Source organism: Rhinopithecus roxellana, chromosome 1 (genome assembly GCF_007565055.1).
Source record: "Rhinopithecus roxellana isolate Shanxi Qingling chromosome 1, ASM756505v1, whole genome shotgun sequence".
NCBI classification, from domain to species: Eukaryota; Metazoa; Chordata; class Mammalia; order Primates; family Cercopithecidae; genus Rhinopithecus; species Rhinopithecus roxellana.
In genome coordinates, this window is record NC_044549.1 from 33,873,818 (window position 1) to 33,888,570 (window position 14,753).

Below are 14,753 nucleotides of genomic sequence, written 5' to 3' on the forward strand. Positions count from 1 at the left end.
TACTCCACACACAAAAAGACCACCTCCAACCAAGATGCTGCTAACAACAACAGATTCACAGTACTATTGCCAGAACCCAGAAAGTCCTGTCATAACATCCTATCCACCAGACTTCATTCCCTTCAATATTTTGTTTTTATTTTTTTAAGGACAGTCTCGTTTTGTTGCCCAGGCTCAAGCGATCCTCCTGCCTTGGCCTTCCAAAGTGCTGGGATTACAGGTGTGAGCCTTTTTTCCTGGGCTTTGATAATTCCCTGTAGACCAGATGATTTCCATTGCAGCCCTACAATGGGGTTATTATAAACTAATTCCTCCCAATTCTAACCCCTTGTTACTAGTATGTCTCACTGCTATGTATGTTTCATATTTGAACTTCTGCAAATTAGGAAAGAGTTTAATCATGTTGAGGGAAAGCATAGTGCATTATTAACTCTAAACCATCCTTCTGAAGTTTCATATGCTTTGTTTACACAGATGCTTTTAAAAGATGAAGTGAAAGACAAAAAATATATATAAATTGTCAAGTGGTTTTACTAGTCATACTTTCCAGTAGACTGTTTGATCCTTCAAGCTTTGTATGACAAGACAATTTGTTGCAAAAACTGTCCTGTCAAATAATTCTAAAATGATTTGTCCTATCAAATGAAACCCAAAATGATTTAGAATTCAGAACCATGAATGATTATTAAATGAATACTATAATGTCTATTAATCCCGGAACACCTCTAAAACCTTTCTAAGAATTGCCAAAACTCTTTTATGCTCTTATTTCCAAACCTGGGGCTCTAAGGTTTGAAAACAAAATGGCATGTATAAAAGCAATTTCAAAGTATATTACATACACAGTAATAAGAATCCCAAATTTCTGGTGTATATAACAGAGTGTTATATACACTTTTATATATGCAGGAGCAAGAAGAGCGAACAGAAAAGCACCCCAAACTCTAACGCAAAGATCAATAAAAAAACAGCCAGCCAGCAGCACATCAGGCTGCCGTATTGGCTGCCTTCAAAGTCGTTGCTTCTGTTCATTAACTTTTGTATCGTATTTATTCAAGAATTGTCCTGTTTAGTTATTGAACTACCTGGGGAATAGCTCAAGAAACCATGAGTTACCCTTTCTCTGCTATTTACTGCTGAGGTTTTAGAAAAACTAGTTTATTTAACATACGAATATTTTTCAGTTATTTATTTCATCATTATGATACCTGTATCTCTCATTTCAGCACTGATCGGCTTTAGGGAGAAACTTTTGAAATAAGATAATATTATGAAACGTCCAGGAAACAATTCTCTAACATCTATGCAAAATTGTTTTTGTAAGAAATCTCTAAAGTTTAATGACATTTCCTGCAGCTATAGCGAAGGCGGAAATACAAACAGTCCCTTCCACGAAAACGAGGTGCTATTACAATCACATTTCTCACCAGCTCTTTTCTATTTTGCAAAAGTGTTTATCCTAGTGATGTGGATTTATGACAAACGTCAACGGTTAATAAGATAACCAAAAACTGTGAAAATCAAGCGTTCCTGGAATGTATCAGAGCTTCACACTGTTAGTCTTTCGCTTGAGACTCAAGGGCCACATGGCCAGGTAAGTCTTTAACCCTTGGAAACCGTTAAACATCCTTCCAGTAAGACATAATCGTTAAGTCCAAGGTGTTAACGAAACCCAGTGAGCTGTTCCCCGCAGGTCACCGCCTGCCTCCACCCTCCTCCCGCTCACTGAACGCAAAAAGCTTAGACAGGAACGAACGAGGCCAGAGGAGACTACAACTCCCAGCAGGCGTCGCGGCGGCAGCGGGCGCTCACGCCTGCGCAACCTAGGCCACAGGAGTAAACTCTCTCTGTCCGCCTTCTGGGAAGGGAGAATGGTGGCGCCCGGGCTGCGGCTGGGAGCGGAAAGGCTGTTTGAAATGCCTGCGGTGCTGGAGCGACTGAGCCGCTCTAACAGCACGTCCCAAGCCTTTGCTGAGGTGCTGCGGCTGCCGAAGCAGCAGCTGAGAAAGCTGCTGTACCCGCTGCAGGAGGTCGAGCGGTTCCTCGCCCCTGACAGGAGGCAAGACCTTCACCTGCGTATCTTTGACCCGAGCCCGGAGGACATCGCGAGGGCAGACAAAGTCTTCACCGCCACTGAAGGGAACCGCATCGACTACGTCAGCTCTGCCGTTCGTATAGACCACGCCCCGGATCTCTTCCGGCCTGAGGTGGTAGGCGATTCTCACGGTTCACCTGCACGCCGGCGTCACAGCGCTAACAGCTGTCGCGTCTGTTGGGCTCGCGGGTGATTTTGCTGTTGTATTTTCTAGCTTTGTGTGAGCGCATGTATTATTTTAACTAAATAGATATATGCCGATGCTCCATGTACGTGGGGATACCCGATAAACCCATCGTAAGTAGAAAATGCAGTCAATACCCCATAAACCCATCCTGAAGTCAAAAATCGTTAAGTTGACCCGCTGTAAGCCAGAGACTGCCTGTATGCAGTTTAAATTATTTTGGGAATGAATATAGAAGACTTCAAAGTGCTTTAAATGGTTTTCAAACCCAAACTAAGCATTCAAAAAATTAACTCTGTCCTTTTTTCTCCTATTTAACTTAAGTAGGGAAAACATGCCAGACAAATTAGAATTTAGACAGTGAAGAATAAGAAACGAGTAATTGTTTCACAAATGAGATGGTCCTTATCAATAAGTAACTTTCGCCTAATCTAAATTTCCTATCATTTGCAAAAATAATTATCTCTAAATGGCAATAATGTGGAAAGTTTTTTATAACAACGTTTATTAGTGAAATTTCATGAGTGAGCATTTTTGCATGTCCTGCAATTTAATGATATCCTGTTCTAAGTCTGCTAAAAGGCATCTCAACTCTCCATATGTATTTACATTAAGTGCACCATCGCCCAGAGATATTTCATCTAAATATATGTAGAACTATAGTCAGATATTTTGTCTAAATATATGTAGAACTATAGTCAGGATTCAAGGAGTACCTCAATTATTTAATGATTTTGAGACAGCCATTGCTTTTTTATTTAAGCTTCTAAATTACTGGACTTTTTTGTAATTCGTTTTTAAAATTAAGTTTAATCTACATAATAGCATTAGATTTGCTCTGGCAGAGCATTTAAAATTTTTGCAGGACTCTGATCAATTAATTTTGAAGGAGTGACCAGAATTTTCCAGGATAGGTTCCCTGGCCCCTGCCCAGTAAATGCCCCCCAGTTGTCTTGATAACCAAAAATGCCCTTAAAATCTCCAACATGTCCCTCAAGGGGCAGTACGGCCGTCATTGAGAACAACTGATTGGCATTGTACCCCACTCCCTCAATACCATGTTCAAAAGCAGAGCCATGTGTATTAATGGTTAATATCGAGAATATTGTGTTGCTTTCCACACTATAGAGGAGAAAAGCTTAATTGGAACAAGAGAGATCAAGGGAAAAGAGTACATTTTTAAATTGCAGTGATGTTACAGTATACCATGGGGGTGCTTGAGAAAATGTGCTTCCAAACATGTAGTTGTACTTTTCATCTAGTTCTGTTGAACTACATTTAGTTTTTACCCTAAAAAGCTTTGTAAATATGAAATGCGTAATAACAGTTGCATATATTCTTGAGTAGTGTAGTGAAACTAAAAGCACAGATTGTAGATATACACATCCTGAGTTCAAATCCCAACTCCTTCACGTTGTAGCTGTATAATTTGGAGTTAGTTGTGTTCTCTCATCCGTAAAAGGGGAATAATATCACCTACCTCCTAGGATGCTGTAAAAAAAAAATAAGAAAATATATGCTGAATGCTTAAAATGGTGCCTAGCACATTTAATTTATTCAATAAATATTAGCTATGTTAGAATTTGAAGTTTTTTGCATCTAATGCAGAATATCATATACAGCTAGTACTTAACTTATCTTTTTTCTTGTATAAGGTGTGTTTTATAGGCAGAAGCAATGTTGGAAAATCATCCCTAATCAAGGCTTTATTTTCACTGGCCCCTGAGGTTGAAGTCAGAGTCTCCAAAAAACCAGTATGTTGAAGTTTTTAAATATGTTTGGACTATCTCTTGAATTAACTAACATGAATAATAAATGCTGGAAGGTTTAAGAAATCATAATTGCTAAGTTCCTAGAGAAGTGATTTCTTTCAAAAAAGTAATAAAGTAAGACATCCTAATGCCTGTGTATTTCTCTGAAGAAAAGGAAGTGTAGCTGGATTTATTTTAGTAGTCTAGACAATATCTTCAGAAAATCTTTCTTTATCCAAATTTTGCAGAGTTGCCAAATAAAGTGTCTTATTGTCATTCGGTATTTCCTTCTGTAACAGTGATCATCTACTTCTATGTTGATTGTAGGGGAAATGGCTTTTAGGTTTTTCTTGCTTTTTTCCTCCTAGAATCTTTTTTAAGGTATAAGGTACGTGAATTAGTTACACAGACACATTCGCATATTCTTATGTGCTTGTTTTCCTAGCCAGTTTGTTGTAATAGCTTTCTATCACTTTCTAATTCCCTCTACTTTCTTCTCAATGACACAGTCTCTACCAGTATCTAAGATACCCTTTCTTCAAAATCACCCCCACTTTCTCTCACCTTATCTGGCCACGGTAAACCTTTCCACCAACCCTAATGTTCACTATCCATGTGTATGTGTGTGCGCGAGTGCACACACACCCCTTTCATTGAGTTGGACCCCTTCCACGAAACTCCACTAGGTCTTTTCTTGCTCCCCACTTCATAAAATGATTCTCTGGCTCCATTGCTAATTATTCTTTCCATTCCTTAACCCTCCCATCTTTACTCCTGCCCTGCCTTACCAAATATATCAGCTAAATGATCACTTCTAAGTAGAGTGATCTTCCTTTTTTGAGAGTACAATGGAGGAAATGTATTCTTGACATTCCCAATCTGTAATTCTAAAATCATTTTCCTATAGACAAGTAAACTAACTGGGAACTTAAAATCATTTATAAAAATCTTTCCTTTGATAATATTTGTTCTAAGATCCAAACAATTGACTTAACTTTTAAAATTGCCTATCATGCTGGGCTCAGTGGCTCACGTCTGTAATCCTAGCACTTTGGGAGCCCGAGGCGGTCGGATCACCTGAGGTTGGGAGCTTGAGACCAGCCTGACCAACATGGAGAAACCGTTTCCACTAAAAATACAAAATTAGCCGGGCGTGGTGGTGCATTCCTGTAATTCCAGCTACTCGGGAGACTGAGGAGAATCGCTTGAACCTGGGAGGTGGAGGTTGCAGTGAGCCAAGATTGCGCCATTGCACTCCAGCCTGGGCAACAAGAGCGAAACTCTGTCTCAAAAAAAAAATAAAATTGCCTATCATAATCTTATCTTTTCTGATTAATATATGTCCTATGGACACAAAACTACGAATAAACCACTTTTCATCATCTGTGCATCAATTTTAGTTGCACAAACATTTTGTAATTATGTTGTCTATACAGTAAAAAATTGTTTAATGAAAGCACTAAAATCCACCTAATAAAATATGCAAAACATCTTGATTTTAGGGAAGCAATAGTCTAGGTATAGGAAACGATCAGACTTTGGATCTAGGTTTTATGAAAATGTGTATGACTGATGGTAAGCATTTTAACCCATCCTTGCCATAATTAGTTTCTCTTTAAAGTGGAGATATATTGTTCATCAGAGAATGTTGACTGATGTAGTCACAATTTAGAACAGGGTGAATTTGTCACTAAGAGTTAATGCAATAGGAAAGACTCCAAAATATTTTGCCTACATGTGTCTAATATGGAATCTAAAGTTCTTAAGTCATACAGATTCTTTTTTTAAAATGAAGCAAAAAGTAGTATGATCTAAACTTATCTCCAGCCATTCCCCTTCTGTCTTCTTTTCCTGTTCTTCATCAGCAGAGTTAAGGTTATATATACTTGACTTTTAATAAATATTTGTTGATTAACTGGAAAACATTTTGAATCATTAAGTAGATGGAGGACATATCTTAAGACAGCTTTTTTTTCCTATTTACTTTATCAGGGACACACAAAGAAAATGAATTTTTTCAAAGTTGGAAAACATTTTACAGTGGTGGACATGCCAGGTTATGGCTATAGAGCACCTGAAGATTTTGTTGACATGGTAGAGACCTATCTAAAAGAACGAAGGAAGTAAGGAAAAGATTTTCTTATAATAGTTATACATTTAACCCCAAAGCATGTTTGCATCAGTAGAGTATTATACACCTGATTAACACCTCAGTTTTATCGAATGACTTATTTTATAAGGTCCATTTTATTCTCATAATATTCCACAATACAATATTTAGGACCAAGGTATGTACTGCTTGCTTGTTTTCTGTCTGTGGTTTAGCTTACCCTTAATATTAAATTTAAGTGTTTTCCCAAATTGAGATCGAGACTAAAGAGTACTCAGCATAGTTAATTTTTTTTTTTTTTTTTTTTTTTTTTTTTTTTTGAGACAGTCTTATTCTGTGACCCAGGCTGGAGTGTAGTGGCACAATCTGGAGTCACTGCAACCTCCATCTCTTGGGTTCAAGTGATTCTCCTACCTCAGCCTCCCAAGTAGCTGGGACTACAGGTGTGCGCCACCATGCTTGGCTCATTTTTGTATTTTTAGTAGAGATGGGGTTTCACCATGTTGGCCAGGCTGGTCTCGGACTCCTGACCTCAGGTGATCCACCCACCTCGGCTTCCCAGAGTGGGGGATTACAGGCGTGAGCCACTGTGCCTGGCCCATTAATTTCTTTTTATTTATTTATTTTTTTGAGATGGAGTCTCGCTCTGTCGCCCAGGCTGGAGTACAGTGGCTGGATCTCAGCTCACTGCAAGCTCTGCCTCCTGGGTTTACGCCATTCTCCTGCCTCAGCCTCCCAAGTAGCTGGGACTACAGGCGTCCGCCACCTCACCTGGCTAGTTTTTTGTATTTTTTAGTAGAGACGAGGTTTCACCAGGTTAGCCAGGATGGTCTCGGCCTCCCAAAGTGCTGGGATTACAGGCTTGAGCCACCACGCCCAGCCATTTAAAGTATTTTCTTTTTTCTTTTGTGAGATGGAGTCTTACCCTGTTGCCCAGGCTGGAGTGCAGTGATGCAATCTTAGCTCAGTGCAGCCTCCGCTTCCCGGGTTCAAGTGATCCTCATGCCTCAGGCTCCCGAGTAGCTGGGATTACCAACGTCTGCCACCACCTGGCTAATTTTTGTAGTGTTTGGAGAGACAGGATTTCACCATGTTGGCCAGGCTGGTCTCGAACTCCTGACCTCAGGTGATCCGCCTGCCTCAGCCTCCCAAAGTGCTGGGATTACAGGCGTGAGCCACCGCGCCCGGCCTTTTAATTTTTTTTTAAACCAAACTGTTACCTGGCTAATTTTGAAAATGAAAATTGTTGGTTAAAACCAGTAAATTCTGATCATCTTAAAATACTTCAGACATCAGATCTGCTGCAAATAATATCTCTTTTTTGTCTCCTTATGTAGTCAAGTGATAGTTCTGTTTCAAGAATTGCATCATATATAGAAAATTGATGTTAATCTTTTGAAATGTAAAAAAATGTTTATAAGTATCTTGTTTGTTGTAGCTTTACATAGAGGGTAAAATCAAATATTTACATAAGAAAATGCAAAATATAATTTGTCTGGTTTCTGTTATCTGTTAGTGTTAGGGCAATAAAGGCCGAGGTGGGCAGATCCCGAGGTCGAGAGATCAAGACCATCTTGGCTAACATGGTGAATCCCCGTCTCTACTAAAAATACAAAAAATTAGCTGGGCATGGTGGTGGTGCCTATAGTCCCAGCTACTTGGGAGGCAGAGGCAGGAGAATGGCATGAACCTGGGAGGCAGAGCTTGCAGTGAGCTGAGATCGTGCCTCTGCGCTCCAGCCTGGGCAACAGAGTGAGACTCCGTCTCAAAAAAGAGAAAAAAAAAATTCTATACAGGCCAGGCACGGCAGCTCATGCCTGTAATGTAATCCCAGCACTTTGGGAGGCCAAGGCCGGCAGATCACTTGAGGTCAGGAGTTCGAGACCAGCTTGGCAACATGGTAAAACCTCGACTCTACTAAAAATACAACAACAAAAATATTAGCCAGGCATGGTGGTGCACACCTGTAATCCCAACTACTCAGGAGACTGAGGCAGGAGAATCACTCGAACCCAGGAGGCGGAGGTTAGTGACCCAAGATCAAGACCGTGCCACTGCATTCCAGACGGGGCAACAGAATGAGGCTCTTAAAAAAAGGTTTTATAACTTATGGTTAATTTGATTTTTATAATTTATGGTTTCTATAATTTATAAGCTGTAATTTATGGTTAATTTGATTTGTGTCTCTTTCTCCTCGAGTTTAAGCTTTTAGAGGAGGGAAGTCACTCTTTATATATCAAGTCCCAGGCAGAATGTCTTACGTCCAATATATCCTTATTGAATTAAGTTAATATTTAGTGAGTTTAGTTATTGCAAGTAAACAGCAGTGAGACCTACTGGACTGCAGGATAAACTGCTGGCAAATTGAGAATTCCTTTTGCCTAAAGAAATTTTTTAATTTTGGATTGAGATTTACTCCAAGGAGAATTTCTTAGTATAGTAAGGAAGAGGGGATAAATGAATGGGTGTATTTTATATTGCCATTAATCTTCTTTTCTACATGCTTATAGCTTGAAGAGAACATTTTTATTAGTGGACAGTGTTGTTGGAATTCAAAAAACAGACAATATTGCCATAGAAATGTGTGAAGAATTTGCATTACCTTATGTGGTAAGTACTTCCTTTGAATCATGGTTGCAATTAGAAATAATCAGTTCTATGTGCATCTGTGTGTACATGCACCTTTTAACAATTGAGCTTGTGTTGCTTCCTCAAAAGATAAAGGAGAGTGCCTTTTGAATAATCTTTTCAATTAATCATCCGTTAATATTAATTAAAATAAGTTCTGTGGCACTTTTATTCTTTTCTGTTGCTCAGCTGTATGTTTTAAAAATTAAAGGTTTCTTTCAGCTGTTCATTTAATGTTCCTATGTACTTTTCATATTTTTTCTTTTTATAGCAACATAAACATTTTTTCAGAAAAAGTTAGCTCTTTAACAGCAGCTTGACAGACAGTACTGATAAGAATGTGAATAAAACTGCCACTTTAAAAGTTGCTTAACTAATTTAAAATTTTAAAATTGTTCCAGGAACATAGCAGCCTCCAGCACACACTAGTAGGATTTTTATATTTTTAAAGCAAACAAAATTTCTTCTGAGAATTTCTTTCAAGTATTCTTTGTCTTTTGACCTAGAATAGAATACAGAATTGTAGATTGGTATCCACATTATTTTTGGTTTGTGAGACTTCCAGATAACATAGCACTCTTAAAGTTTCTTTCCAAAGAAAAGTGAAGAACACAATAACTATAATTTGGTTTCAAAAAGATGTCAGAAAGCCACTAATATGTAGAAGTGGAGTTTAGTACAAATCACACCAAGTAACTAGTCAGCCACTTTTGTTTTATTCTTGGGGTCTTGGAATTCTTGGGGTTTGCAAAAGCCCTATGAAGCATTAGACACAGTTTATTAGGAGTCAAAGGATTGATAGTCTACCTAGTAAAAATGCCTAAATATTGCCAAACTAAATAATAGTATTCCTTATTTGGTATCACAGATACTAGTTTATGAAATCATATATTTTCCTCAATGTTAATTGAAAAGAAATATTACTTTCTTCATTGGAAAAAGAACTGGAATAGAGAAATTATATCTGTATCTCCTTTTAAATATGAGTACATTTGCCTTTATGAGGAAAGACTCCCATTTGTGGAGGGATTCACAGGTCATTAGAAACCACACACTTTCTGCTTCTCACTATGGGAAAAACACTGGAACCATGTTTTTCCTCTCCTCTCATACCACAACCATTAACACAAGAAGATTTCTGTGGCCAAATATGTAGGGTTTTTTTCTTCACCAACAAGCAGTGGACACCAGCTCGGTATCTGAAAATTTGATTCTGATACTGTCTACCTGGAGATAACATCGGATCCCACAGACTGAGGATTCAGTCCCCAAGACTACTACTCCCACCTGGCTTCAGACACTAGTCACAATTTTGGGCCTCTAGAATATCTAGACTGGCTTCAAGTTGGGGTTCCCACTGTCCCTTCTTTGGGTTTAATTGCTGGAGTGGCTCACAGAACTCAGGGAAACATGTTTTCTGATGGTATTATAAAGTATATTACAAAGGATACAATGAAGATGCACAGAACCTCCATGTCCTCCTTGGGCATGCCACCCTCTGGGAACGTCCCTGTGTTCAGCTATTTGAAAGCTCTCCAAACCCAGTCTTCTGGGCTTTTATGGAAGCTTCATGACATCAGCATCCCTTCCCCCAGGGCATGGGGTGGGACCCTCTCTGGAATGAGGGTCATATGTCCCACAATGAGAAAGGTGAGGGAAAATTACAAGTCTTGTCTTGGAGCAAGTGAATAGAAGGCAGGAGGTCAGAGAGATTTTATTTCCTAACATATCCAACATTAAAACAAAAGATTGTAACAAGGGCTATGGGAGTTATGAGAAAGGAACCGTGGACACAAACCAATATATGTATCATGACATCTCACTCCTGCCATTAGCATCTTTTATGACTAAAAAGCAAAAATGATTTGCCAGGAAATTTAATTTTACAGAAATTCACCAGGAATACCTGGTGGATTAAGGTTTTATTTTTAATTGATTTTTGTAATCATCCATACTTTGATCTTTTCTGCACTACGATACTTGTCTTTGGACAAGTAGAATTCTGGACTTACTTGGAATATAACTAGTAGATACAACCTACAAATAGCCTGATTTCTAATTTTTTTCTTTAGAGTATAGGTCAAAAAATGATTACAAATTGACAATTTTATATAGATAAACCCAATATTCATTTATATATCTTAAGCTATCAGGTATATTGTGATCATATGAACAATTGCAAATGTAACTCCAGGACCCTTTCTCATTGATCTTTCCAAGATATTATCGCCCTATGTGGTTAAAGCACTATTAAGCAGCAGACACACAGCATATACCTTATGTGTTTCACACATTTGCTCATTTAATCTTCGTAGCTACTCCTTTATGGGTCATTCTTTTTGTTTTATAGATGAGGAAATAGGTACAGAGAGATAAATTTGCACGGGTCACCTAGTTGTGAATGAAAAATTATAGCTAAAATGTGTAAAATTATTAAGAACCACTTTATTTCTAATGCATAAAAATTTGTTTTCTTATAGATTGTATTAACAAAAATTGACAAATCTTCCAAGGGACATCTTTTAAAACAAGTGCTTCAGATCCAGAAATTTGTTAACACAAAAACTCAAGGATGTTTTCCTCAGTTGTTTCCTGTAAGGTAAGAGTTGAATTGTTTTGTTTTTTGTTTTTTATGAAGTAATATGAGAATGTTGTGGGTTTTAAAATTTTTTTATTTCAATAGTTTTTGGGGAACAGGTTTTTGGTTGCGTGGAAAAGTTCTTTAGTGATTATGAGATTTTGGCACACCCATCACTAAGCAGTGTAGTGTACAGTGTACCGTGTGTGTAGTCTTTTATCGCTCGCCCCTCCCACTTTTCCCCATGAATCCCCAAAGTCCATTATATCATTGTTATGCCTTTGTGTCCTCATAGCTTAGCTCCTGCTTATAAGTGAGAACATACAGTATTTGTTTTTTCATTCCTGAGTTACTTCACTTAGAATAATGGTCTCTACCTCCATCCAGGTTGCTTCAAATGCCATTATTTTGTTCAATTTTATGGCTGAGTAGTATTACATGGTACATATATACCACGTTTTCTTTATCCACTTGTTAGTTGAGTTGTTTTTATAACTTTATATACTGAAAACCTGTAATACTGTGTCTCTTAAACTGTCACTTAAAACTACAGGCATTTGAAGGCCAAGTGCCGTGGCTCACACCTGTAATCCTAGCACTTTTGGGTGGATCACCTGAGGTCAGGAGTCCAAAACCAGCCTGGTCAACATGGTGAAACCCTATCTCTAGAAAAATTAAAACAAACAAAAAAAAAATTAGCCAGGTGTGGTGGCACACGCCTGTAATCCCAGCTGCTTGGGAGGTGGAGGTTGCAGTGAGCCAAGATCGCACCATTGCACTCCAGCTTGGGCAACACAGCGAGACTCCGTCTGAAAAAAAACAAAACAAAACTAGTATATCCATACCTGAGAAACATTTTGGCTGATCTCCATACTGACGGACAGACAGAGGGATGGATGGATGTAGGAAGACAGATAGAAAAATAATATATACAATAATAGTGATGATAATTTTTTTAAAACCTGAAGTCTAACAAGGCAATTGAATATTTGTTACAAAAAAGAACAAACTAAAGAGATTAAGACTTACTCTGGAAAACAAAGCAAAACAGAAGGTATAGTGAAATTTTTGGAATCATGAAGGAAATGGATCAGATATTGATCATCAGATTTTAGGATACTACAAGGGGCTGGGGGAAGAGAAGAAAGCTAGAACACATTAAAAGATGTTCTGCTTTCATACATGAAATCATAAGAATTTGCAAATTTTTTTAATTGATGAATTCAGATGTTATCTCTGAGGAAAGGAAGAAAATTATTTTTTTCTTTTCTTTTCACAGCGCTGTGACCTTTTCTGGAATCCATCTGTTGAGATGCTTTATAGCCAGTGTAACAGGAAATCTTGACTAAGGGTTCCCAGTTTAGCTGAAGATTCAAAAAAAAAAAAAAAAAAAAAAGAAGCTTTATGCTAACTGGAGTTAAATACCTAGAAGAATTCCAACACTGTTTTAAATGTTGGGCATCTGTAACTTCCAGGAGGATCATTTCAGCTTTAAAATCTGCACCTTCTCAAAACAAGAATTTGCGCCTGGGGGGAAAAAATTTACAAGTAATTGAATTATGGTGTTCATTAGAACAGCTACTAGCTGATTCCCCTGTTTTAACAAACTGACAAGCAAGAGCACAGCCATAAAATGAAAGCCTGTTACAACTATGTAGAGAAGGGTTTGACATTTTACTGGGCTTTTGTCTTTTGAAGAATATGTCTACTACGTGTATTTTTTTTTAAAAAAATGTTAAAATGGGTCAGGTAAAAGGGGCTGCTTTTCTGTTAAGCATCGATAGGTAAGTTGATGGATAAATGTTACTATGGAAGCCTATTTTTTTGAGTCCTTATTTGAATATTGAAAACATTCTTGATAAAATGCGTTAGTCCATGTTGGAAACAACCAAAATAACAGAATTCAAGTTCCAGTTCTGATGTTTATTATATATGTTGGATCTTGGGCAACTTACTTGATTTCTCTGAAATTTATGTTACTGTAACCTTGAAAGCTATTAAGAGTAAAATGGTTTTACAGCAGGTAACATGTGAGAAGACAGCTACATATTTGTAAAGCCAAACCAACAAAGAAATATAGCAAAATTCACAGGTAGATTACAGGAAATGTCCTTTCACGGGGGAAGTAACATTTTCACTAGTGAAAAAGCAAAAAACAAAAATAGCTTTAAGTGACAAAACTAATTTGCAAAGGGCAAGAGAAAAAAGCTGATGGGACAGTTTAGACGGCTACATTTAAAATTCAGAATGGAAAGATAAAGCCTTTGAACTAAAGGTAATAGAAAAGATTTTTGTGAAGGTGCCACTGACCTATTCATACAAGTGGCTTAGCTTTTCAAAGTAAAGCTGAATATTAAAAGGTTATAGCTGTATTGCTGGATAAAAAATTAATTAAAGCTATAAACCAACTTCATGGCTTTTTTCCAGAAAATAATCTGAATATATTGTCAGTTGTATAGTTGATGGAATTGGTCTAATCTAACCAGGAATGTTTTCAGCCAGAAAAAAGATTTTTTTAATATAGACATTCATAAAACATATAGTAACAAAAGAGTTATCTTAGAAGTCATATTTTTGTCTGTGTTACTTTACTGCTTTGATTTATCCTTGGTTCTATAAGCAGAGCCTGAGCCAAAAGCTTACATATGTAAATTTGGGAAGTGATCCCAGGGAACAGTGGCAAAATGAAACAAGACAGGCCTATTAACGACATATTCATTGAGTTAGCCAAAGCATAGGCGCTAATGCTAGATCGTGAGGGAACTTATGACAAGTCTTAGGAAATAGGTGTTCTACAGTGAGCAGGTCTATGCAACCTATCCCCAAAGACTGAGGGTGCTGAGATGCCAAAGAAAGAGGCCGACAAATCCAGTGTGTCAGAAACATTTAATAGGGACTTATGCACAGAAGCCATGTCTCAGGCAGTGATGAGACAGTGGATCCCCACAGTTACCCCCGACCCAGGGCTTATATGCCATAGAGAAAAGGGTTTGCATGCTTCAGAAGGAACATGTGACACACTGAAGTCAGCTCCTCAGGGAAAGGCAAGAATGCTGTTTGCAACACAGCCTATAATTTTCCACGATTTACAGTGAGTGTGTGTTCTTTTAATAGGTAAAAGTAGAAATCTTAGAGGCATTTCTGGAACTGGTTATCAGAAGTCAACATGGTAGATTAGCATCCAAGATGAAAGTTACTTTAGCCTCACACTGTGCCTCTGAATTTCTTTGAGGAGGGGAGGGGGCGGCCCCACACCTCTTCCGGGTTGTACATACCCAAGTGCTAGGCAGTACCTGCAGCTGTTGAGAAGCCCAGGGGCAGGGAGTGAGCTGTCCCCAGAGCAAGAGGCAAGGTTCAGCCCTACTTGAAAGTGGTTGCCACAGCAGTGACTTTAGTATGAAGGCCAA

At 38.1% G+C, this 14,753-nt stretch overlaps 1 protein-coding gene across 2 annotated transcripts; it reads left to right on the forward strand.

Moving 5' to 3' along the window:
- The first annotated feature begins 1,296 nt into the window (after positions 1-1,296).
- On the forward strand, positions 1,297-13,165 carry GTPBP8 (GTP binding protein 8 (putative)). 2 transcript variants are annotated; one of them, XM_010361034.2, is made up of 6 exons: positions 1,297-2,210; positions 3,935-4,033; positions 6,023-6,153; positions 8,651-8,750; positions 11,249-11,367; positions 12,626-13,165. In XM_010361034.2, the coding sequence occupies exons 1-6, from the start codon at positions 1,872-1,874 to the stop codon at positions 12,693-12,695; spliced, it is 858 nt and encodes a 285-aa protein (XP_010359336.2). In that variant the 5' UTR covers positions 1,297-1,871; the 3' UTR covers positions 12,696-13,165. The 2 variants fall into 2 exon arrangements, with proteins under 2 accessions (XP_010359336.2, XP_010359337.2); XM_010361035.2 differs by having other exon boundaries at positions 1,793-2,207.
- The last annotated feature ends 1,588 nt before the right edge of the window (positions 13,166-14,753 follow it).